Here is a 24,875-nt window from a genome sequence, read left to right on the forward strand (position 1 = left end):
TATATATATATATATATATATATATATATATATATATATATATATATATATATATATATATATATATATATATATATATATATATATATATATATATATATATATATATATATATATATATATATATATATATATATATATATATATATATATATATATATATATATATATATATATATATAGCAGTATATATATATATATATATATATATATATATATATATATATATATATATATATATATATATATATGAGACGCATACATAGTAGCCGGATGGGGTGAATGGATTAGGGTGCCCCTCTCGCAGGGGAGAGCAGGGAACTGCCTCGGGAAAGGGGGCCGCTGGTGAAGCTATACCACCCTGTAACAACATACATAGTAGCCGTAACCTCATACTCCAGGCCAACGTCGGGGGTCTGCCCTGAATATCTTGCTTCGGTACGTGTGCTCATCCGCCATAACTTAGCAACTTATAAGTTTAATTACCACCCTGCCAGTTCCATCACCCCGCCACATCGCCACTTACGCATCCACATGTGAACACCTGAACAACATGCACCGACGCAGGGTGACGTGGGCAGCTTCCAGACGGTGGCCATATCGCCGGACGACAACTTCGTGTGCAGCAGCTCCGATGGTGGGTTTGTCTGTCTGTCTGTCTATCTGTCTGTCTGTCTGTCTGTCTGTCGGTGGGACGACTTAGACCTTCAGAGCTGCGGCGACCTAGGCAGGGGTGCGGAGGATGAGGATAGCCTGCAAAAAAGGCTTGAGCGGACCAGTCACAGTACTACGATTGTTTGCTTGTGTGCGTGTGTTACACCCCAAGTTGCGTTTGTTGTTACACCCCGCCCCGACCTTTCCGGTCGCCGGTCCTCCGCAGATAACGTCATCCGGCTTTGGGATATGAACACCGGCCAGCAGAACGCCGTGCTGCAGGTACGTGTATGTGGGAGGGGCATTAGACGTGTGCATCCGTGCGTGTGTTTTGGACAGAGACTTAATTGGTGGTCCGTGTGAGGCATGCACGCATATGGACACAGGTATGTGCATCTGTGCGCATGCATGTGCATCTGTGCGCGTGCGTGTGCGTGCGGAGAGGATGGGCCTTGACGTGGCACGGCGTGGGGTGGGTGGGGCAGAGGCCACTTCGTAGTGACGCGGAGGAGGAGCGGAGCCGGGGCCGTCCAGAGCGGGAGCTCTGATGGCTGTAGGTTGCCGGCGGGCGTGTGCATGGGAGCAGCGAAGAGTGAAGTAGCTGATAAGGGGAGAGCTGAGCCGCCGGCTGATTATGCATCCGTCGTTAGGATGTCACACGCAATTCCCGCTCCGCCGCCCTTCACTTCCATCCCCGTTTCCACCTCCCTTGATGACCATCATGTTGCCAAACCTTTTTTCGCTTGGCTTGGGTTGCCTGGCCCTCAGGGCCATACAAGCTGGATTGTGGGCATCTGCTTCGGTTATCAGGTATTTGTGGGGGGGAGGAAGATAGTCGGCCGCTTGTCGGCAAGCGGTGCACTCACTTCCACTCGCCGCCTCGGTTTAGTTTTGCACCTGCCCATTCTTCTTTTTGTAACAGTTGATCATTACCTGTTACAAGCAATTCGCAGCGTGCCACTATTGGAAACATGTGCCGTGTAAAAATAAAACTAGTGCATTTGCTCGGCGCGCATATTGTACATCAAATGTGTCACGATGTTCCACCATACCCAGCCGTACCATCCTTGAATGCCGTGCAGGACTTCGAGGGTGATGGCGACCCGCACCTTATGCTGGCCAGCTGTTCCGATGGTGGGGATTTTTGCCGTACTGTGATGTGCTATGCTATGCCTGTACTGCACAATGCTATGCTTGTACTGCACAATGCTATGCCTGTACTGCACAATGCTATGCCTGTACTGGTCTCATCAGGACTCTAAGGGCGGTGGATTCATTGCATTGTTGGGTGCGCATGGCATGCACATGCACACGCGGGTCCATGTACCATTGCGTGCAGAGCCCATTGCGGGTGGTGGAGGGTGCGTTCCGCAACAGGGCTTGTGGTTGTGGGAGGGCGGATGTCTGTGCACCTCCCCAATGTAGCTCTAGCTGCCCAGGTGCACATGCACATGCGTACTTCCGGATGTATGTTGGTTTCCGCCGCAGACTGCAGCGTGCGTGTGTGGGACTGCGAGACGTCCGAGTGCGTGCGGGAGCTGCGGGGCCACACCGGCAGCGTGCGGGCTGTGGCGTGGGAGGGCGTCAAGTGGAACTACATCGCGTCTGCGGGCAACGACTACACGGTCCGGCTGTGGAACGTGGCGCGAGGATCGCAGGTGGATCTGTTCAAGGGCCACACGGACGTGATCCGCGCCCTGGCCTTCAGCCCCGACGGCCTCATCCTGGCCTCCTCCGCGGAGGACACCACCATCCGACTCTACCACGTGGGGCAAATCACCGGCAGCACCGCCGAGCGACCCGACTGGCTGCCACTGCTGCCGGGCTCGGGCGTGGAGCTCAGGGTGGGTGCGGGGTGGATGCTGGGTGGCCGCATGCAGCCGGGATCCAGGATTGGTGATGCACATCTATCACATGCGCTTATATGTTTAGGGACATTTAGGCACAGGAGCGTCATGTGTCGGCGGTGCTCAGGTATCAGTGGTGCTCAGGTACATCCATGCACGGTCCGGGTAGCGCGCGGCTGCGCAGGAGTGCAGCGGTCCGTAGATGTGGATGTGGATATAGATGTAGACTCTTGGGGAGTGGGAGATGGGAAGACGGGAAAAGGGGCTTCAAATTTTTCTCAATTCCATTCCGCATGTTGCAGTTGCGGCTGCAGTTGGTGAATGGCTGGCAGCGGTCTTAACCCCGTCGGGAGATAGGTAGGCAACAATCAAAATGGGTTGTGACTTCGTTAATAAGTTACTACCCTAAGCTCCGCACAAGTGCGGGGTCTGTCCACAAAAGCCGGGGGCCCCCATGGGCTGTCATATCTGGACGCCACATCATTGTGGCCCCCCGAGTGCGGACTTTGGCGTCCTCTCCCGCTCGCTCGCCTGGGCTCAGTACGCATCTGAGCGCGATGTGCCCCCGCGTGTCCATGAACTCCTAGAGAGGATTAGCCACAGCTATAAGGGGGCCTTCCGTTACAAAAATTGTACGCACTTCGCGCCCTCAGAAGCCAACATCCCCTTCGTGTTTTACTTGGAGAGACCCATCGGTCGGTGGGCATTTACCAAAGACATGCAGCAGCTCGTCCTCAACCACTCTGCAGTCACAAAGCCTGCAGGGCAACGCGCGGCACACTCACGGCCATGAGGCGTGTTAACTCCCAGTTCCCAACAACCTTGTTATCTGAAACGCATGAGCACCTGGTGCAAGTGGCCTATATAAGCAACACAGCCCCTGTGTGAGCGAACGATCCACACCAACCGTGTTCTCTTACTACTAGGAGATGGAGATGCTCCCATCCAGTTCAGATACCGGCATATATGCCTTCATAGCCCCATGCAGTGACTCCGTGGTGGTAACCCCCCTGTGGGTCGACTGAAGGGTGTTAGCACACACGTCCGCCTTGCATCGTTACGCGGCCCATAGAATAATACATGAGTCGTCCCATCATGCTGCCTGCGTGCCAGGTTTTGTCGTGATAGTAATGACGCTATGTCTAGGTTACGGTAACGGTTGCGGTTACGGCTACTTCACCGTGCAGTAGCGTCTCTTTACCGTCCTTTCCTCCACCCATCTTCCCTCGTCCCATCTCCTGCCTCCCACCTCCTCTCCTGTCTCCACCGCCACACCACCACCCTCAGGGGCATGAGAGTTGGGTGCTGTCCATAGCTTTCTCACCCAGGCGGGACAAGACAGACAGCCAGCTGCTGCTGGTCAGCGGATCCTGGTACGACGTGGAGGGGGAAGGGGGGGCCCACTGGGAGGCTGTACACCTAGAGGGGTTCTGGGGTTCGTGGTGGGTGTGGGGGGTGGGGGGGATTCGTGACGTGTGGGTGCGCGGTTGCTATCGGTCGCCATGAGCTCGGGGGGTTGGGCGCCCTGGTGCTGTCGTCGCGCATAGAGCTACCCCGGTAACAAGCTGCCACAAAGGCTAGCATCTAGCACCCGGCGTTTGTTTTCCAGCTCCTCAGCTCCAGTTCGACTCCATGTGCGTTTTTCTCTGCTGGCTTCAGCCTTACGCGGGCTCCTCCGCTGGCACATATTCAACCCGTGGGGCCCCACCCGCCTGGCAGCTCCCCAACTGCAACCTTCCTTCTTGAGCTTACCCGACCGGTGCAGGTGCCGGTAACGGTACCGGTACGGGCCCCGCAACCCACGAAAACAATCGCGCGGGCTAATGTATGATGTTACAGGGTGGTATAGCTTCACTAGTGGCCTCCTTTCCCGGCGCAGTTCTCCCCTGCGAGAGGGGCACCCTAATACGTTCACCCCATCCGACTTCAGAATCTATTCGTTGGGTTCAGCAACTCACCACCAGCATCCAACCAAATCTAACGGGTCAACGGCGCCTCAACTTAGTTCCTGGTCAGCTTGAAAATTGTTATAATTACGTCCTATATCGTCCACAAGATGGGGGGCCACCTCCAAATCAAACACCCCACACAAAGAATACCGAAATTTAATACCATGTACCCCCGAAACAGCCATTTCGATATATATACATCAAATACCCGATGAATGACACGACCCAGGTTCGAACTGGGGACCTCCTGTGTGTGAGACAGATGTGATAACCAACTACACCATCGTGTCGTAGCTGTTCATGACATTGCGGTTTTCTCGAATATAGGATTACGTTGTTGTTGTTCGTGTGCTCCGTTGTGTCCCCCACAGGGACCACACAGTGCGCCTGTGGTCGCTGCCGGCCCAGGGGTCAACCAAACCTGCGTGTTTTGCCGTACTGCGGGGCCACCTGGGCCGCATCAACAGTGTCGCCGTGAGCATCTACGGGGGCCAGGAGGTGAGTTGAGTGCATTAGGGGGTGAGGGGGGAGAGGGGGTGATGGAGGAATTAAGGAGGCTCCTGCCCGTGGCCCCCTGCCCACTAACTACCGGCCCTGCGCGAGAGCCGTGTGTCCGTATGTCTGTCTGTATATGCTTTCAGGTCATCGCCAGCGCCTCCAACGATTCCACGATATGGCTGTGGCGGCGCACCACCACCACCACCACCACCACCACCACCAGCACCTCGGCACTGGCGGACACCACCACGACTGGTCTTGAGATGAACAAGCATCTAATTCAACACATGCATCAGCAGGAAGAGGAGGTGGGATTGCATGCCGAACGGACAATGGCAGAGCTGGAGGCGGAGCTGGCGAAGATATCGGAGGCAAAGGATGATGCTGGTGGCGCCACCGCTTCATCGGAGGCTGCGGTTACGGCCGGGGAGGGAGGGGCTACCCACCGCCAGAAGCAGCAGCAACAACATCAACATCAACAGCACCAGCACCACCAGCAGCAAGGTGGTAGTGGTAGTAGCGGTGGAAGAGGACGAGATGGAGGCGGAGGCGATCTTGAGGGAACCTGGGAGGTGGTTGCCAAGATCCGGGGCCACGCAGGACACGTGAACGCAGTGGCGTTCAACACCAAGGGCAGCCGCCTGGCATCCGCGTCGGAGGTACGTAAAGTTATTTTTTCTAAGCCAACGAAACCGACCTGCTGCCTGGTTTGCTTGGCTTTGCTACGTCCCTCCCCGGGGGCCGTCCCGCTGTCGCTCCGTGTCCGCTGTGGGGTTCACTTTCCCAGCGGAATGCCGCAGCGAGTGACCGACATGCTCGCCACTAATGTCGCCGACCGTAACTCTCAACTGTGCTTCCGTGGCTGCTGCCGCTACCACTGCTGCTGTCGCAGCAGCTTCTGGTTTAATCCCCTGCTGCTGCCGCTACCATTGCTGACGCCGCGACGACGGCAATTGCTGTGTTGCTGCTGCTGCTTTGTCCCACTGTGGGTTGTGCCATCCCGTGTGTGTGTGTGTGTGTATGCGCAGGACGAGACGGTCCGGCTGTGGGACCTGATGCCCTCCAACACACCTCAGGGACTTATCGATGCACAGCAAGCCCGGGACTTCAAGTAAGCCGTCATCTCCCACCCGCGTGCGCCAAGAGCTAGGCGGGGAGGGTGATGCGCTCTTGCATGCCTGCATAATCCCGATCCCGTGAACATCGCCGTGTCCTTGGCGAAGTGATGTTCTTCTTCGCCCTGCGTTACCCGATGTCATCTAACCATGTCGTCCGCACGTACCCAAGCACCCTCCCCCCTATACACCCATCCCGGCACAACACCCTGGCAGGGGCATCCAGGGCACCATCACCGTCTTGGCCATGGCCCCTGACGGCCAGCTGCTGGCTTCAGGCAGTGACGACCACACCCTGCGACTGTGGAGCACCCGGTCCAACCAGCAACTCATGGTGCTGCAGGTGACTCGCGGACTGACTGACCGACGGCCGATTGCGGGTTGTGATTAGAGACAAGGGACCGGCTCCTGAAGCCGCTGGGGGAACTGACCACTACCTGCGCAATGGGTCAACGAATAGAGTCCGCATCGCGAGGCGTGTCTCTCACCCGGATCCTGCGCCCCTGTACTCCTCACCCCGCTGGCCCTGTCGTCCGGTCTTTGCGGACCCGCCACCCGCTGCCCCCTCCCTCCCTAGGGTCACGGCTCCCCCGTGAGCGCACTGGCATTCGACGACCAGGCCCTGGTGTTGGCATCCGGCTCGGTGTGCGGCACTGTGCTGGTGTGGTGCAAGGACTCCGAGGGAGGCGGCAACCGGGAGGGATGGAGCCAGGTGGCAAAGCTGGAGCTGGCACTGCAGGTAGGGAGGACGGGGGAGGGGAGGAGGGGGAGGAGGGAGCCGGGTGAAGGAGGGCGAGGGGGAGCTCGGGCTCATGGACCGCTAGTAAGGCAACTCCTACAACATATACTGGGTCATTGGAAACAACAATTTCAGCACCAACAACAATTTGGCTATCAGTATCGTTGGCCGGCATTGCAAATTCTTTTGTTGCCTTTCTTGTTGCGGTTTCGGTGGTTTGGTGTTGTATACAGCAGCTACGAAAAAACACAATGTCACACACACACATTGTTGCACCGATATGCATTCTGTGCATTACTGCGTCGTAATGTTTACCACGCTGACGGGGGCGTCCTGCCGTCATGTACGATGGTGTCCAATGCACTCACTGCAGGTGCCGGATGCGGCGGTCAGTGCACTGGCGTTGGCGCACCACGTCATGCTGCAGTCCGCTACAGCCGCCATCGGGGGCGGCGGGGGCAACTTCCGCTCGGGTATGCCCCACGCCAGCGCGGCCCCCTGGAGCCCTCAGAGCGCCACCTTGCAGTCTTCCGTCTCCGTGTTCAGTCCGCAAACCGACGCCGCTGCGGACGGCGTGGCGACACCGCCGGCAGCGAAGCTGCTGCTTGCTTGCGGCACCAAGCCCCGTGAGATGCTGGACAGAGGGCCGTACTCTGGTGGCGGCGGTGGCGGTGGCGGGTATGGCGCCAAGGCGGCGGTACGGAACATGGGCCCAGGTCCGGCTCGACGCGCACGAGGCCGTGGAGCAGGCCTTGCGGCGGCTGGCGGCGATGACGACTTTTTCGGGGGGCGTCTGGTGAGGGCGGATCGAGGCAGATCGAGGCCGGTTGAGGCGTGTGTTAGCACATCAACAGCTGCATAACTACCACACCAGCTGCTCCCTCCAGCTGCATTTCCTCCCTCCCCCAGCTGTTTGCTGCTGCCATCTATTATAGAACATATGTCCGCATTTCCGCGGCTGGTCTCCTCCGTCTCCACCACCAAGTACGCACTGCACAACAATACCCCTTATAGTACCCTTATTCCAGTCAATGATGGTGCCTTGCCCCACCGCCGCCCTGCATGGTGGATACTTAGAGTGTACGTAGTGCATCTTAGCGAGCGGGCCTCTGGTGCGTGCGGGCCTGTGTGCTGAGAACGCTTGTGTGGGGCGGTCATGTGCGATGCTCGGGAGTGTACCTACCCTCCCTACCCTTCCTGCACTTCCTACCCTCCCTACCCTTCCTGCACTTCCTACCTTCCCTTACCCCCCTACCCTTCCTGCACTTCCTACCCTTCCTACCCTCCCTACCTTCCCTACCCCCCCTACCCTTCCTGCACTTCCTGTATCTCAGCCTCAGCTTGTTGCGCCCCTTGGGCTCGCGGCCGGTTGGCTTTCCGGGATGAAGAAGCTTGGAGCTCCTAACTGAGATGCCCTTTCCGTCGTGTGCAGATCTCCAGCAGCCTGACGCTGTGGGACGTGGAGGCCATCCGGCAGCAGACACATCTGCCCACCCACCTCCGCTCCAGCAAGCCACTCAAGATGCTCAAGTGTCAGTCGGCCATCTCGTGCACCGTCTTCAACAACACGGGCGAGATGCTCGCGTCCTCCAGCTTTGACAATGTGGTACGCACGGGTCTCTCCTTGGGGAGGTGGCTGGGGCAGCTAGCCACGTGGATGCGTGCATGGTTTCAAAGTCGATAGGTGCCCCAATTAGACTCAAATCGGAGTTCACGACTTAAAAGCATATGGCCTGGGTTGGTGTGGTTGGCCCCGCCATCACCTGCGCCTAAACAGCGGCTTATGGCTTCGTGCGGAACGCAACCACCTTTCAGTAACCTCCGTTGTGGCCCCCTGTAGATTTACCTTTGGCGGCCCGAGCAGCAGAACCCTGTGGCGCGCATGTGCCACCCCTCTGCACCCGACATGGCGACATCGCTGTGCTTCACTCAGGTGACGGGGTTTTAGGTTCAGGTGATGTGTCGTGGGCGGTGTATGTGTCGAGCAGCAACGGGAATAGTGAATTGGTCAGAGTGGAATCAAGGAGCATCAAGGGCCCGTGGAAGGAAGGAGGGCCCCGTGAAGGGCCCTTGGAACCTCAGCGCTGCTGTGGAGAGCTGGCAGCCGTCCTGAGCTCAGGCTCAGGCCACCTTTCACTAGGCAGCGTTGGTCTCATCTGACAGCGCCATTTTTTACGAGTCTGTCGCAGTGCCATCCTCACCTAGCGGACCCCGCCCTAAGCGGGTTAGGCACCATAAGTGTGTGGGGGGGGATGTTACTTGGAGCGCCTCACGGGCCCACACGAGGGCTCAGGTCATTGAGCTATCCCATTACATCAATGAAGCTGTGCGCCATGATGATATACTGGTATTTATATCATTTGTGACTTTTGGACCCCTTGCACCTCGAGGGGTCGTACTCCAGCTCTTGTCGCACCGTATTCACCACGTGTCTGTGTGTCTGTGTGTGCAGGATGGCTCGATGCTCGCCGCCGCGTGCCGCTTCAGTGAACGGGTCGATGTGTACGACATTACAAAGGTGCGTTTCGCTTACCGCACTTGCTGCTGGGATGCTTCATTGTTCTCCTTCTGTTAGTGGTGAGGTGAGGTGAGGTGAGGTGAGGTGAGGTGAGGTGAGGTGAGGTGAGGTGAGGGGTTCTGTTGGTGCTGTTATGGGGTAGAGGTGAGGTGTGGCACTGTAGTGGCAGAATGGGGAATGGGGGTAGGGAATGAGCGCATGATTGGGTAGCACCAGCACCAGCATCAGCACAAGCAGCAACGGCAGCATCGGCACCAGCACCACCAGCAGCGATCTTACCCCGTACATCACGGTACGTCCTTTCGTGCCCTTAGCCTCTGCCATGCCGCCTGGTCAATCCGCAGCTTCCCTGCCTTCCCACCTTATCCCTCCTCCACATGTACAGGCCTGCACAGCCAAAGAAGGCAGCGTCACTGGCCCAGTACCCCTCGGCGATGTGGACGACAGCGGTCTGGACGGCATCGCGGTGGCGCCGTGCGACCCGCAGGCCGACGGCACTGCCGAGCGCCGGGTGATCATATGTCGCAGCGGCTACAAGAGCCAGGCCATGCATCTGCAGGTGCTGGACCTCCCCTCCGCGGCGGCAGTGGCCGCGGCGTTGGAGGCGGAGGAGGTGGCGCAGCGGCGCGCTTCGGCAGTCGCCGCTGCCACTGCCGCTGTCGCCGCGGTGGCAGCCGGCACGCCTTTCGCAATGGGAGACGCGGCGCTGCTAGCGGCCGCAACCGCGTCGGAGGCAGCGGCCGCCGCTGCCAACAGCGGCAGCCCAGATGCATCATGGCGGGACCTGATGGCGCCGCGGGAGGTGGCCAAAGTGTATACCACAGTACCCATCCATCAGATCGCCTGCTTTGAGGACCTGCTGGTGGTCACAAGCGGCCGCACCGTCAATTTTTACAAGTTGGCTGCAGGGGGCATGCCCTGACGGCGGCATCTTTATAGTAAAGAATGGAGCGAAATGGATCGAAAGTGGACTGGATACGGAACGCGCAAGTCCCCCTCTTTTGAACGGAAACCTTCGAAACCTAATCGGGCAGGACCCAATGAACACCTCGTGCTGCCTTGTCGCTGCGTGCGGCCTGTTTTGTTTTCTCCGTTTTTACCCGATGTTACTTGTTGCTTTTTCAATCACTCCGTTGAACTGTTGCCCCTCCTGTAGTCTCTGGGGTTATCGCTGAATGCGGATATTACCTGAGTGATAGTATACGTTTTGTTTCCTTTGTGCGTTTTACACTATTTGTTTGTCTGTTTCGGACAGTTTTCGTCTGTCGGCCTGGGACCCCCTCAGGGCTCGTGTGCATGGGAAACCTCTGGATGGTAACGCACCTCCAGAAGGTATAAAACACACACAAAAAAAAGAAAAGAAAATGTGAAGTGTGTTCGTGCGCTGCAGCTGGTATCCCTGCGCTTACTGCTTGTATAAGTGCGCGCGTGCATGTGCATGTGCATCGATGTGGATGTAGATCAGTGTAGGTAGGAGGTCAGCTAGGGGGCAAGCAAGCTGGACGCCTGTCAGCTGTTCAGACAAACTTATTTCCCTAGCTTTTCTCGAAGCCACGGTGCACGCGTGCATGCATGTTTGGGACGGCGCGATCGGCAAGCATCGGTCAACAGGCTGTGTCCTGCGTGTTGCAAGGACTGCCATAAGGACTAAGGCGAAACACACAAAGTGGTCATCTTCGCTGTCCAGCTCCTTTTGTTCCCCTCCGCTTCTGTGCCTTGAGGAGGATTCTGGCCAGGCGCGGGCCAGGGCAGGGTCCAAGTGGGAAGAGGGCTTCGAACGTGCCAAGAAAGGGCTGTGGATGAGCACTTGGGAGCGCTGTAATCCTTACACTGCTGGGCAGGGGGAGCGGCTGTCAATTTTGTTCTATTTCACTTTTGTCTGCGCATCAAAGGTTATGAATTGTCTGTGTTGTAGTCGTTTCCAATGTTTACTATTGCACGAGCACGCGTACACACGCTTTGCTTGCACCCACGGATGTCCACCACCGGGCATGTGGCAGGACAGGGTGGCTAGCTGGGTCCCCACGTCGCAATAATGCCTTCCAGTGAATCAGTCAGGCAACACAGCTGTTGGGTGTTCCACTTAGGGAACGATGTCAACACGATGCCCAGCACCCTGGGAGTTCAGAAATTATGTACGTACGAGGTGCACCTTACTTTCGCCGTCTTTGACCCCAAGAGCCATCCCTCATCAGTCTGGGACTTACTACTACCAGATCGTGCGTTACTTTGTGAGGCATGCGTGGACATCCTTTTTGACGCCTTTGGCTGTGATGAGGGGATTCAACCAGATTCATGCATGCATGCGTAGCGTTTGTGGGGAGCCCCACAGCAGACAGCGGTATAAGCTGTGTGCGCATCCTCCATATGCAGTGCAGCCATTTGCACAGCACAGCACGCACCCTGATAGGCACAAAATGATTAAAATTTCCCACAGTGCAACCACTGTTATCTCATTTGTGGTAGCCGATCGCCTCAGCAACAAAAGAGTTGTAAAAATCTTGTGTGGTTTGCTTGTCCTAGGCTCCGTGCTCCCGCAAGCCCTCACGTCACCCACGACCTGGAACCTTGACACTACTACTAAACCACAGTAGCGCCAGTGTCATCTGGGCTGTATGTGGTGCATTCCCCTGCAGAAGTATCGGCCTATGCACCAGCACACACCAGCACAGTATGTGTATCCCTCTCTACCCTTAACTATACGCCACATGTCCACAAGTGTATCACAAACATGCAGACATACGCACTGCGTTTTGGTAATAAAGTTACTCGCGTATCACCACTATCGGCATGTCCTCCGTAGCGGCTCATCAGATATTAAAACATACGTCCCACATGTACTATGTCTGGCCCCACATAACAGAAATCATTTCGGACATACGATGTAACCCCCTTGCAGTGTCCAGGCACCGCCTGCTTGCCTGCCTGCCTGCATAGCTTTGATAAGGCGTAAGAGCCTGCATAGCTTTGATAAGGCGTAAGAGCCCCTAGCGGCGGTCTCTGGCCTTGGGCACCCGTACTTCATCCCTTCGTCCCACATACATACATACCCTCGCTCCCCCCTCCAAGATCATCCTCTCCCTCTCGCACGCACGTATGCATGCAGTGACTGCCAGCCGCGGAAGAGATTATTCATCATACAGAGTATATAATAAGTACTTATACATGCGCATTCAGGATTCAATAAGACTTTCCTCCTCATGTATCGCCCCGCATTATTATTGCAGGGGATGGGTGTCAGCAGTAAAACATGAACAGAAAAATTCGCGACGCGCGCATTTGCACCGTGCAAGTGAAAACCCAACACGCGTACATCACTTGTACGGCTGTCCAAGCGTCGTCGTCTGTCATCTTCACACACGCACCCTTGGTGTCTTATCTTCCTTGCGCACGCAAACATTTTTATTACGTTACGTGCGCGGGGGGGGGTATGACATCCATGTCCCCGAAAAAATGCATTTTGCACGCTTTCGCAACCCTGGTCCTCCCGTATTGGCCGGCGTTGCTTTGGACTAAAGCCTTTATTGCGCTGCTTGCCTAGTACTCTAGTACTTCCTTCCTGCTGTTAGCAATACCTCTCCTCTTTGTGGCAATCCGGTAATCAGTGGCCGACACCGCAGCAGACCGGAGCACGCTCCCGAGCCATAAGAGCGTCTCCTAAAATTGACGCCTTATGATGTGCCGGTCAGCTGCACAGTGCGTGGTAGCACCCGAGCCATCCAGCCATCCACATCATGCTGACCACCCTCCACGCCGTTGCAAATTCGTCTGTCCGTCTGTCTGTCCGTCTGCTCCGTCCATAAAACCCATCAAAGCTACCCAGCAGGAATGAGACAACGTAGTCAGCCAGCCAGCCGCCAAGCCAGAGCTAAGACGCACCCAAGCCGGGCCGATGAAGAGAGGCGGCAAGAGAGACGCCATGAAACAAGAATATTGACAGCAATGTGGGAGAGACTGTAATACCGGATACGCCCGTGCTCCCCTGTGTATGACAGCGCGGATCAGGTGGCATCAGCATCACCCATCTTGATCCGCAGCGGCGGCTGCAGCTTGTTCCCGCCGCCGGCGCTCCCGCTCTTCCCGCCGCCATGCGACGATTACTGCGTTGGCCTGCGCGTCCTGGGGAGCCGTACAGTCGTCCAGTTGTACGGCGCACATGCCAGCCAAGCGTCATGGAAAGCAGCACGGAGCTTGTGTCACACATACACACACAGGGACCTCCAGACGATAATTGATGACTACCGAGAAGCACCAAGCTAGGGAAGCTAGCAGTAGCAGTAGTAGTACTACTACTAGAGGAAATAAGGGCGAATTTAGCATTTCCCGTGTTCCGCCCGCCGGAACGAAAACATAAAATGATGAAGCCAAGGTGCACATGTCATGCACTAGCGGATGGCGACTACGGTTGCTGCTGAGCTGCTGCTGCTCATAACAAAGTAAAAATGATTATGGTTCCCTTCTTCAGTATCGATGTCATATACCCCAGCAGCCTCAGTACCTCTGTGCCCCGATGGACCCAGTGTTGGAGCGGACAACCCAACACACATACACAGACCCCGCCAGGCCCCACGCCTTCCCTCTTTACCTTCCTCGCCAGGTCGGCCAGCAGGTTGCGAATACCCCTCATCGCATCGGAGGGGGAGCAACACACTGTTTGGGTTTGAATCTGACCATTTGGCAGCAGGCGCCGGTACCTGCCGCCGCAAGGACAGCGACAACGGGATCGACGACGATGACGATGACGAGCAGAAACAGCAGTGGCAACAGCACCAGGGTCAGCAATGGAGGTCGATGATGGCGGAGGAAAGGAGTGGGAGGGCGGGGGTGAAGCGGGGGGGGCAGGGAAATGGGACGGACCAAAACCCCAGCCACCCGCCCACCCACCCGCACACAGTTGTGGGCAGGGGTCCACAGCCACCCCCGGAGTTCCCGGAGCTGGTACAAGAGGATCAATATTACCATGTTGTAGGGCTCATGTTCCATATATAATATAATATAAGTAATATGTAAACACATACACAACATGCATGACTTCGGTTGCAACGCAAGAGCTGCCAGGCTGCCTGGCTCTCGACCCCATCCTCTTTTACCCCCCCCCCCAACAAACTAACTTCCCCCCCGCCAACAAACTAACTCCCCCCCCCCAACCAGACATAAAAAACCTTGCACTTCTTTCTTTCGTTGACACCGCACTTCACTTTTTTCCCTCCATGCATGAGACGAGATGGAGGAAACAGATGCCACGCGACCTGCATGCGCGCATCCAAGTAAGGAGTGCCCAACACGGCACATCCGTTGTTGCGTACTGGGTTCTCAAGGGTCTTAGTACGCCGGTCCGTACGGGCCCGACATCTCACTTGTAATGTTTGCCGTCTGTGTCCTTCACGAGCACCCAATCGTTCTCCTTCATCCGCTCCACAGTGCGTCGCCATGACTTGGTATCACTGCGATCCTGGTACAGATGCGGCTCGTCGTCGCTGCTGGCGTCGCAGCCGTCGTCCTTGTCGCCACTGGCGACCGCTGCCGCCGTCTTCTTCTTGCTCGTCTTTTTGCTCTGGCGCTCGTGCGCCCGAGCCATCAGCGCAATCATATCCTCCGGGCTCAACCCCCGGGCCTGAAACCAATCCAATCCAATGAGAAAGACGAGCAACAAGTAAGGAAAAAACTGCGGCTGGTGTTGATGCTGATGGTGCTGATGATGTTGATGGTGGCGCCACCATCAGCATTGCCTGCGGTCATCATCTCGTCTAACAAAACCATATCGGCCAGTAGCACTCCCCTGCCCCTGCCCCTGCAGGATTGAGTCCACGTACCGGTCCGCCCTCCTGCTGGAGCCTCCGCTCCAATAGCCGCTTAATCGCCGCAACGGCACTTGGTTCCGGAGCCTCTAAATCACCATCCTCCGCCGCCAGGGGATCATCTCGCAGACATAAGCCCCCTTGAACCAGGTCCCATAAAAGGGACAGGTTGATATCCGTGGTTTCATCGTCACCGCCGCCCGGGATGCCTGGAGAGGGCGCCGGGCCATAGCCGCCGTCGCTGTTGCCGCCGCCGCTGCCACCGCAACCGCGCACGTGTTGGGACCCCGGTGTTATCGTGGGCTGCCGAGCCGCGTGGAGCACCTTCACCCCGCTGTGGTGTGCGCCTGGAAGTAGTCGGAGAGACGTTTGTTGGCAGTGGGGCAGTGGGGCCCGGTCGGCCAGAGGGGGGTGGATTTATAGGGTGCAAGAAGCGAAGGGTCAACTGCCTGTGGGCCGAGGCTCAGCTATTGGGCGATGACGATGGGGTGTTGCATGGCAAGGTAAGATGGCTCTCCAGGAGGCGGGGTGTGCAAAGGAAAGCAATAAGGGACAGCTTTGATAGCTGCATGGCACAGCGAACACGCTCTCAGCCCACTGCGCCCTTATAAGGCCCTGACAAGGCCACGCTTCATGCGTATTTGGCGTGGATTGCGTTCCCGTCTTTATACTCCTCCCGCCGTACAGCTGAAACAAGGCATACAGGGGTGTCTCTCTTCCTCTCCCTCGCCCCAAACCCTAAGACCCACTAAAGGCAACACATACCGTGCCTCGCCAACAGCCCGCGAAGATGAGACTGGTGATGATGATGATGATGATGATGATGATGATGATGATGATGATGATGGTGGTGGTGGTGGTGACGGTGCGTGCCGTTCTTCCTCACAGCCAAATCGCTGCAAGCCCCAACGGCTCCTCCAGCCCCGTCAGCTGCTACTGCTGCTGCTGCTACTGCATGTCCGGGAGCCAAGGCGGCAGGCGTCAGAGCAACCGATGCACGTAGCTCCGGAAAGTCTTCTCCCTCAATTTCCAACTCCACTGCGGCCGCAGCCGCAGCCGCATGGGGCTGCCGCTGCTGCTGCTGCTGTGCGGGCAGCCCCGGTTGAGGGGCTCGTCGACCCCCCCTCCGAAAGGATGAAGACGATGATGATGACGACATGGGTGATGACAGTTGGGTGTGGTGGCTTGCCGGTGAGCTGCTGGCATCGCTGTCGCCGGCGGTAGCAGCCGAAGCCGAAGTGGAGCCAGCAGCAACCGTGCCGCCAATCCCGGAGCCGACGCGCAGAAGGACGATGGGCGCGGTTCCCTTGCCGTTACCGCTGCTCGCACCGAAACCGCTGCCGACTCGGGCATGCGGCGCCGCAGTGGCTGCAGTAAGCGAACCACCGGTGGTGGGCTCTGATAGCGCCACCTCCAGCGACCCGCAACTCCCAGAGCCCTGCCGGATTACCATGGTAGCACGTCGTGGCCGCTGTTATACTTTATACTACCATAAAAATTATATACTACCATTTTGTTCATGTAGCAGGTAGTAGAGGTAAATGGGCCGAATGAGTCCAACACGAAACATGCAACGTCCCACCACCACTCGCACCGGACAGGCTGCAATTCCGAAGCAGGGCAGTTCATGGAAAGACGAAGGAGGGGAAGAGGAGGGGGAGGAGGAAGGGGACGGGGAGAGGGGGGGGAGGAAGAGCAGAAGGGGAATACAACGAAGGTCGGGTCCCTCTGCGCTGTTGGGAGATCCTTTGCTTTTAGTGAGGCCTACAGTGGGCCTAGAGTTCCGCATGTGTGTATGTTGTTACAGGGTGGTTAACTTCGCCAGCAGCCCCTTTCCCGGGCAGTCCCTGCTCTCCCCTGCTAGAGGGGCACCCTAATCCGCCACCCCATCCGACTTCAGAATGTATTCGTTGGGTTCGGCAACTCACCACCAGCATCCAACCAAATCTAGCGGATCAACGGCGCATCAACTTAGTTCCTGATTAGCTCGCAAGTTGATTTTATCACGACCTACATCGTCCACAAGATGGGGGGCCACTTCCCATTTCACGACCTCTCAAACACCCGAGAGGTTGGCAGGCGGATTTGAACCCGGGTCGGCCGGGAGCAGAAGTCAGGCCTTAACCTCTGCCAGCCGCCTGTGTGTGTATGTATGTGTGCATGTGTGTGTATGTGTGTGCGTGTGAGAGAGAGAGGGATGAGATGAGATGATTGCCGATCTCCCACCCACCCACCCGCCTACCTTCCGCCCGAGCCAGGCACCTGGCCGGCCCGGCGGCCGCGTGGCGACCGCGGCTGCAGCTGCAGCTGCAGGCGGCCACGGCCTTCCCGGCCACCATGGCCCTGAGCCGGGTCCTGGCCCCGGAGGTAACTCCACGGCACGGCCATGGACCTCCGTGCTGCTGCTGCTGCTACTGGGGGCGGAGGTGAGCGTCCCAGGAACTGAGCATTCACTGTTGCTCTCACCACCCGTGGCAGGGGCGCCGCCGGCGGGTTCGAGGGCCAACCTTCGCAGCTGGGCTACTGTGTCCTTTGGAATCTCTGCGTCCTCCAACAGGCCGCAATCCGCATTGGCCCCGAAGAAGACCTCCTCGTACATTTCCAGTACGTTATGTAAATCCAGCTGCGCAGCGGACGGGGGGAGGCGTGGGTGGGTACGGGACGTCACACCGGCCAGAAGACAGGGGAGAGGTGCGGGCGTGGGGTGAGCAGGGGAGGTTGTTGCCTGCTTTGCTTCGCCTTGTTGCTGTTCCTTCTGAGCTGATCGTTCTTGGGGTGATATTTTATGATGTTGGCTAGGGGATTTGGTTGTTGGCGCACATGGGCTTTTGCTGCAGAAGAGTGGCTTTAATGCGGTGGGAAAAGGCGTTCATTTGAAATTTGGGTTGGGCTTGGCACACAGGTCAGGTCAGCCGGTGTGCGCTTTGTACCGTCTGAATTTTAAAAATGTGGCCTGACCCAAACGATGGTGCATGCTGTGTGCTGTGATGCGGGGCTTCATAGGGCATCACGCGGAAGCCGTGCGAGCCTCCCGCGGTAACCCCTCCGTTGCGACTGCGTACCCCGCTTGAGGGCGTGGCGCAGGAAATTGATGGATGAATTTCGTTTGTGTATCCGCTTTGTACTCGGCCATGGCTTGCTTTAGCAAACTCCGCCTCACGCGCTCTGAAAGCATCGTCGTCAAGGGTTTTCCATGCAAGCAATAACACAGGCGAAGCATTCAGGATTAATGATACCAAACGACAGATTCTTTTCTTTTATAGTAAAAAGAAAAATCACTTATGCCTAACGACCGACGCACGCCATCAGGAATGGTCTAACCTTTCCGCCTCCTCCCTCAGAGCCTCCTGCTTTATTAGGCGCTTTTGGGCCCGCTTGCTTTGCGTCTTAAGCACAGCCTTTGGTTCGCGCTCCTCATGGGCTTGAAGCAGCTTGAACATATCGAGTCTTGTGTCCTCACCAACAAATTCGATTGTGGATACTAGTGCCCAAGCTTATGCATAAGGGGAGAACATTAAAGTTGACAATTCTGTGATGTGGCACATGCATGAACGGTGCAGTCGCCGTACGCAGGGAGGTGCCTTGCCTCGAGTGCCTACGCAAGCAAGTAGCGATGTCAAGGGCGTCATCCTTGCAGCGCGGCTGTGACTGCTGCTTCGCTCGCGCTTAGGAGGGCGAGCCTTTTCGTCGCAACTGGTCGCAACGAGGAGCGATGGTCCATGACGAGGAGGCGGTCGACGCTGAGTCTCACTTCGCGCAACGAACACGACGGCTTTTCATAAATACGTTTCCCCCTCTGGATGGATACTCCAGTAGGTGCGAAGGGAAGCTTAGCCATAGCCGCTAGTCTCCGGACAGGATTTGTTAAGGGGGCCACTGCACGACTGAAATCGCTACGGACCGAGTTCATCAGTCCCAGGGCTAAAGCTTTACATGGAAAGGTCCTTGCCGCAGGATACGGATTAACATCATACGGGTAAGTGCCAATGTGGCCGTGGCCAATTGTCGGGCCCACCCACATGCCTGTCGAAGAGCCGCGGGAAGTCGCCGTGGATTTTGCAATTTACATTTGCATCTACGTTGCGTCGCGGGCGCATATTCAGCTTTTGCAGCTGCAAGCTGTAAGCAACCGACTATAAACGATTGATGAGTCGGGACCAGGAAAGGACGGCACAACGGGACGCCCGCACCTCGGGGCCAACGGCAAGAGGTGTGAGGGGTGCCATTGTGAGGTCTAGAGTTAGCAGAAACTGAGCAGACACTGAGACACATGGCTTCTAGTGCAGGCCATCGTTTAAGTACTAGCGCGCCATGTTGTACGGAAGACGGCTGAGTCTCGGAGCTGTCGACCACGCGGCATGGCATCTTTATTCCTGCGTGGCTCAGTGTCACACAGCACTGCACAAACAATTGGCATTGATACAACGGTCATCATCTGGCTACCATTTTACCCATCTGTTGGAGCGATCCGCAATAGCAATACGGCTCAGTACGAAAGGAAACGTATTTTTTAAGCGTGTTTTTCTGAGCTTGACCGCGTCTTTCCTTAGGGTAAGCCTGTTTAGTGCTATTTCGCTCCGAAGCCGTACGGCATGACAGCCTTCCTTGCATTTTAGGTTTTGACGACGACTGGTGAAACGGCGCCTCCATATGCCGCTGCGGGAGTACATGAATAAATCCCTAAATGATAATCATAAGCCAGGCGCAAGGATGTAATGCCATACACGTTGGATCGGACTATCAAAGCAGATGAAGGGCTATACACCTTTCAAAATGTACACCTTCTAGTCGAGGTTCCGTCTTGGCCCCTGGCCGTTAGGGTTGAACAGGCATAATCTGTGGCCGCTAAGGCATGTCATGAACGTTGGTGTGGGGTCTATTATGTTATATTTGTCTGCTATTTTTTCTGGACTTGTTTTTTTCCTTTATTGGCTTTCGCTTTGACTCGCGGTCCGTTTACCTGGGCCTTACGCCCTCAATGCATAACACATATCGTGGACTATGCACTTCAGCTACTGACAAAGTCCGGTGAAAAATATAATAGAGATGTCTCTCTGGGGTTGCGAAGAGCTATACGTCACCGGCTTACCAGCCGACGTTACCGAGCCGGAGCTCCGTGGACTTTTCGGAACTCATGGCACGGTTAAGGAGGCTGTGATTGTCAACAAAAAAGGACCTTCTGGTCCAAACGCGCCGCAGTCGTGCATCGTCAGGCAAGCTAGTCTTGACAGAACACGCCTTGGAGGATCCTGTCGATAGCCTCACCTTGTAACTTTGTGGTTTAGGATGGCTGCCCACGCCGACGCGGTGAAGGCAAAGAAGGCACTTCACAAGTATGACTGGATGGGCAAGCAGATCAGCGTCAAATGGTAAGCTTGAGGCAATTTTGAGGTATTCGCACTATTCATGTTAAACGTTGTACTAACTATCTCTGGTTTTATACTTAGCGTACCTGGCCGTTCCGCGATTTTGCAGGTCCCACAACCAGCGCGTGCTGTGGGTCACCAATTTGCACGAAAGCGTGACAAATGAGGTGCGTGTCCCCGCGTGTCGCTGCGCCATCATAACGTCTGTGTCGCGGGATTCTTGTCCTACTCCTTCGTAGCTGTAGTTGTATTCTTTCTCCCGTGTGTATATCCCGGTGTGCTGCTTCAGAGCCCATTCAGTCTTTTGTCACTTTGACACTCTTGCTGCTTGGGGACGAACTGCAGGCAGTTATAATATCTGCAGAACCGCATGCCATTAAGCCGCCATCGCAATCCCACCAACATCCCATCTTTGTTTTAACCTATGCGGCTTTTCAACAAGTTGACCCCGCCTTCCCTAATGTTCTTCCCCCCTCCATACTATCCTCATCTGTGGACCTTCTCGTCCCGTTCCCGGGCCTGCTGCGTTACTGCCCTCGTGAATCCCCCCTTCCCATGTCCACAATGGGATCTACCCGTATCGTCTCCCATGCCCACCGCCGCCACCACTTCATTCGCCTGCTCCCTGCGCGTCTTCTGCCTATGTACGGCACGTACCATAAATGCTGTACATATGTGATCATCATCACCACCCCGCGGTCAACTGCCAGGTCCTGCAATCGGCTTTTGCTCAGTTTGGCGCCGTGAGCAAGGCCGTTGTTGCTTGTGATGCCCCGAACAACACGTCCAAAGGGTTGGTGCACTGTTCCCGAAGGGTCTTGGGTTGGTTCATGCCTTGTTCTTCCCGCTTCCTGTGCCTTGCTTATCCAGTTGTGCTGTTCTGGCTTGCGTTGCTTGGCTTGTCGGGTGCGCTGCCTTTATGCACACTGCCCATGCAATATATGGCCCCAGCATGATCATGATATGCCGATGGCGTGGTTCATGCGTGTGCTCAACATGAGGCGCTGGAACGATTGTGCTATCTTTGATGCTTAACCCATGACTTGCACAAGAGCATATGCGTGCGTACCCTAAATCCTGGCTGCTTAGCCATGTTTCTGCCGTCATGCTTTCGCAAAGGACATTTTGCGTGCGTATCCCAGCACCGAGGAGGGTTCCGCATAGCTGTCTGCTTCTGCGTGCTGCTAACCCTCGGATGTGACGCATGGTGCATGCAGGGGTTCCACCTGAAAATGGCTTCACAATCCTAAAAATATGATGTCGTTGATGCCTGCTTGCCATGCTATGCAGGTGGGGATTTGTAGCGTTTGAGAACAAGCGCTTTGCAGTCAAGGCTCTCGATGTAAGTCTGCTGGAGGACGTGCCTGCTAGCAGGATATTTCCTAGCGAGGCGTCTGCGAGCACGATACTACTCGTCTAGTCAAGGGTTTCTCTCGTACAGCAATGCTGTTTGGCTATACCTCATTATGTCCTGTGCGTTCTCACCATGTGTAGGCCATCCGCCAGCGTCCGTTCCTGATTGGCGCTGGCCTGAGGCCAGTGGTGGCGGACTGGGCACGCAATGAGGTACGGGGACTTCCTGAAGTAACAAACTGCTTGCTCCGTCGGGTAAAGCCTTGCCTAGTTGCCTCGGTGCGGGCTAGCCGACTGCTGTTTGCACATTTTATGCAATGGCATAAGGAAGTGGATAAAAACGCACTATCGCATAACTCAGGTTGCTGGCTAGAATTGCTGGGTGATTGTCGGGTTATTATTGGTTTTGATGCTGTCGCAATAGCATCAGGCTCGAGCTTGCTAGTTATTCTCAAATGTCACGTGTGTGTACAGGAGGTGGTGGAGGGCTTCAGTGAGGAGGTGCGAACCGGCCACAAGGGCCCGCCGCCTGGGCCGCTGCTGCTTGAGAATGCGGCTCGCTTTCCACCGCCGCACAGCAAGGAAGACATGCAGGTGAGGCAGGACCTCTGGATAATGGAGCATATGGAATGGATAATGGAGCATATGGAAGCTGTGCTTTCCCGTACGATGGCGTACTGTTTAGCTTGCGTTTGAGCAAATGACGAAGTTGACAAGTTGATATGTATATCGCCATCTTAGGCTGCTATGTCAGTCGCATTCGCCAAGGTAAAATTCTTCATCGGTTGTCTTTAATACATGCTGCACGTGTGCACACCCTTTCGTAATCGTTGCGTTGCCCCGGCCTCTTGCCGCGCTTCCTTGGAACAGGGTGGTCGCCTGCTTGGCCTGCGTGCCGAGTACGAGGCGCTGCGCCTCCTCATCAAGAACTGCTTGGCAGAGGCAGAGAAGCAAATCATAGTCACAGTGAGTTGGTCGTTATGGATGGCGTGAATGTTATCTTGTTGATGCAGACCTAGACCTGGGTGCCAATGTGTGATGTCATTTGTGCAGCGATTGATAATACATTTTTGGGTGCCGCCTTATGCAGGGCAATGCGCCCCGGCTTGCGCACATGTTGCTGTCCGACCCCTTCTTTGCGCCGCCTCCGGGTTACATGCAACCCCCACCGCCGCGTCCGCCGATGGGACCAGCGCCGCCGCCGCCACATGGGCACATGGGGGGTCCACCGCCTATGGGCCCACCGCCTATGGGCCCGCCGCCGCCGTATAACTACCCGCCGCCGGGACCCCCCAGCGGTCCTGGCCCGATGAAGCGCGATGGGGAATCTTTTCACCATGTGCCACCGCCAAGCAAGCGGGCGATGACGGGTAGGATCTAAGTTGTTGTCGAGCGGTGCTGGGTGTGTTCCTGGGGCTACATAGGGTCTTAGGGTTTCGCAGTTGGGGTTACCGAAACGCACTGCTTTAAACGTTCCCGGCGTCCAGTCATAGCTTGTGTGGCTGGTTTGTTGCCTGAAGCTCAAGCCCAAAGCACAGGTACTCCAAGGTTTAAATTATAGATCCATGAAGTAGAAGACACCACGATGCCTGCAGGATCTCATGCTGCAACCGCTCTGTTCCAGGAAACCAGTTGAAGTGTTCGCAATCTGTGCTGCAATGCGATGCCATCATGAGCGTGCCATTCATGCTGTGTGTAATGTAGGTAACCAGGCGGACCGGTTCAACCCAAACCCCAACACTCAGTCAAAGCCGGAGCAGCAGCAGGCTGGACAGCCGTCGCAGCGGTCTAATGCCGCCTTCGTGCGCGGTGGCGAGCTGCACACGGTGAACCAAGGCGAATCTGGTGCCATTCAGCAGGCCCAGGCGGAGGGCGGCACAGCGCCGCCTGCGGCGGGTAAGCCAAATAGTTCGTTTTATGAGGCGATTATGACGTACTCCGCGCGTAACCTCTGTTACTCGATGTGTGGCATTAGGTGGAGAACAGGCGATTGTTTCTGTTTTCCTATCGAGCTGTGACTCGGCAGCCACGAGTTCACATGGGTTTGCGCTCCTCGTGTCCTTGTCTCTTGGTTCCCTGTAGGTTCAAAGCCCCCTGGTAGTCACGACCACGGCGGCATTGGCTTCTCGGGTTCCTCTACCCCTGCAGGTGGTGCGGGGCAGGGAAAGGGCCCTGCCAGCGCAGGCGCGCCGCAGGGTGGCTCGCAGGCGCCATACACCACCTACCAGTACCCTTACAGCTCGCAGCAAGGAGGGCAGGCACCTCCGTCGGCACAGGGCGCGGGGACGTATGGTTCTGGGGCACCACCGTCGTACCAGCAGCCGCAACAACACCAGCAGCAGTATGGATCGTACGGGGCGCCACCACCCTCTACCCCTGGTCAGGCGCCACAGCAGGCGTCGTACCAGCAACCTGCCGGCGCATACGCTCCGACTTCGGATCAGCAGCAGTACCAGTATGGGTCATACAACGGATATAACTATTACCAGCAGGTGAGGTTGGATATGTCGTCCGGTATCCTTAGTCCAGACCTGCCTGACACGTTTTGCCTCCAAACTGAGAGGATCGTATCCTCCATATGAGGGCACATGACAGTGTCTTCGCAGGTTCGGCAAAGCGCACACGTCTGCGGTTGCTGCACACTTTTTTCCTTTTTTGTTTCTGATTTTAGCCGTTCGCGGTTCCCATACCTTCAAAGAGATACTTCCTGATGCATATGCAGGGATCCGCACCCCCACAGCAGTCAACCCAGCCGGGACAGGCGCCGCCCTATCCCGGAGGCCCACCGCCTTCTGGGCCGTCGCCCTCGGGGCACCCTGGTCAGCAGCAGCCGCCTTATGGAGCGCCACCACCGCAGCAGTCCATGTACTCAGCGCCGCCGCCGGGTCTGCCAGGACAGGGCTACTACAGCTAAGCGTTGAACTAGCATGATCCTTTTTGATTGCATCATTCCTGGTTAAAATTACTGCGACCTGTGCAGGGTCTGCTTGCAGTAAAGGCGTTTAGGTGGCGGCTACGTGGTGAATTTGGAATGATTA

The 24,875-nt window shown here is 56.3% G+C and overlaps 5 protein-coding genes across 5 annotated transcripts; 3 read left to right on the forward strand and 2 right to left on the reverse strand.

The window, feature by feature from the left end:
- Positions 1-2,141: 2,141 nt before the first annotated feature.
- Positions 2,142-2,423, forward strand: VOLCADRAFT_34821 (uncharacterized protein; the record flags this gene model as incomplete). The annotated part of the gene is made up of 1 exon (XM_002947585.1): positions 2,142-2,423. A coding segment is annotated over one exon (282 nt), but the record flags the coding sequence as incomplete, so codon positions are not given.
- Positions 2,424-11,355: 8,932 nt separating this feature from the next.
- Positions 11,356-14,309, forward strand: VOLCADRAFT_87960 (uncharacterized protein; the record flags this gene model as incomplete). Its single annotated transcript, XM_002947586.1, has 3 exons — positions 11,356-11,539; positions 13,918-14,094; positions 14,215-14,309. 3 exons carry the CDS (start codon positions 11,356-11,358, stop codon positions 14,307-14,309), a joined length of 456 nt encoding a protein of 151 aa, XP_002947632.1.
- A 364-nt stretch (positions 14,310-14,673) lies between these two features.
- VOLCADRAFT_87961 (uncharacterized protein) lies at positions 14,674-16,571 on the reverse strand (the record flags this gene model as incomplete). The annotated part of the gene is made up of 3 exons (XM_002947713.1): positions 14,674-14,934; positions 15,134-15,465; positions 16,448-16,571. The coding sequence occupies 3 exons, from the start codon at positions 16,569-16,571 to the stop codon at positions 14,674-14,676; spliced, it is 717 nt and encodes a 238-aa protein (XP_002947759.1).
- Positions 16,572-17,231: 660 nt separating this feature from the next.
- Positions 17,232-19,344, reverse strand: VOLCADRAFT_87962 (uncharacterized protein; the record flags this gene model as incomplete). The annotated part of the gene is made up of 5 exons (XM_002947714.1): positions 17,232-17,256; positions 17,361-17,532; positions 17,585-17,741; positions 19,138-19,251; positions 19,309-19,344. The coding sequence occupies 5 exons, from the start codon at positions 19,342-19,344 to the stop codon at positions 17,232-17,234; spliced, it is 504 nt and encodes a 167-aa protein (XP_002947760.1).
- An 820-nt stretch (positions 19,345-20,164) lies between these two features.
- VOLCADRAFT_116517 (uncharacterized protein) lies at positions 20,165-24,751 on the forward strand (the record flags this gene model as incomplete). Its single annotated transcript, XM_002947587.1, has 13 exons — positions 20,165-20,319; positions 20,404-20,487; positions 20,594-20,651; positions 21,195-21,277; positions 21,775-21,826; positions 21,979-22,050; positions 22,312-22,338; positions 22,387-22,431; positions 22,708-22,803; positions 22,928-23,207; positions 23,542-23,733; positions 23,920-24,329; positions 24,578-24,751. The coding sequence occupies 13 exons, from the start codon at positions 20,165-20,167 to the stop codon at positions 24,749-24,751; spliced, it is 1,728 nt and encodes a 575-aa protein (XP_002947633.1).
- Between the last annotated feature and the right edge of the window lie 124 nt (positions 24,752-24,875).

The sequence above is a fragment of the Volvox carteri genome (genome assembly GCF_000143455.1).
Source record: "Volvox carteri f. nagariensis unplaced genomic scaffold VOLCAscaffold_7, whole genome shotgun sequence".
In the NCBI taxonomy this organism is placed as follows: domain Eukaryota; kingdom Viridiplantae; phylum Chlorophyta; class Chlorophyceae; order Chlamydomonadales; family Volvocaceae; genus Volvox; species Volvox carteri.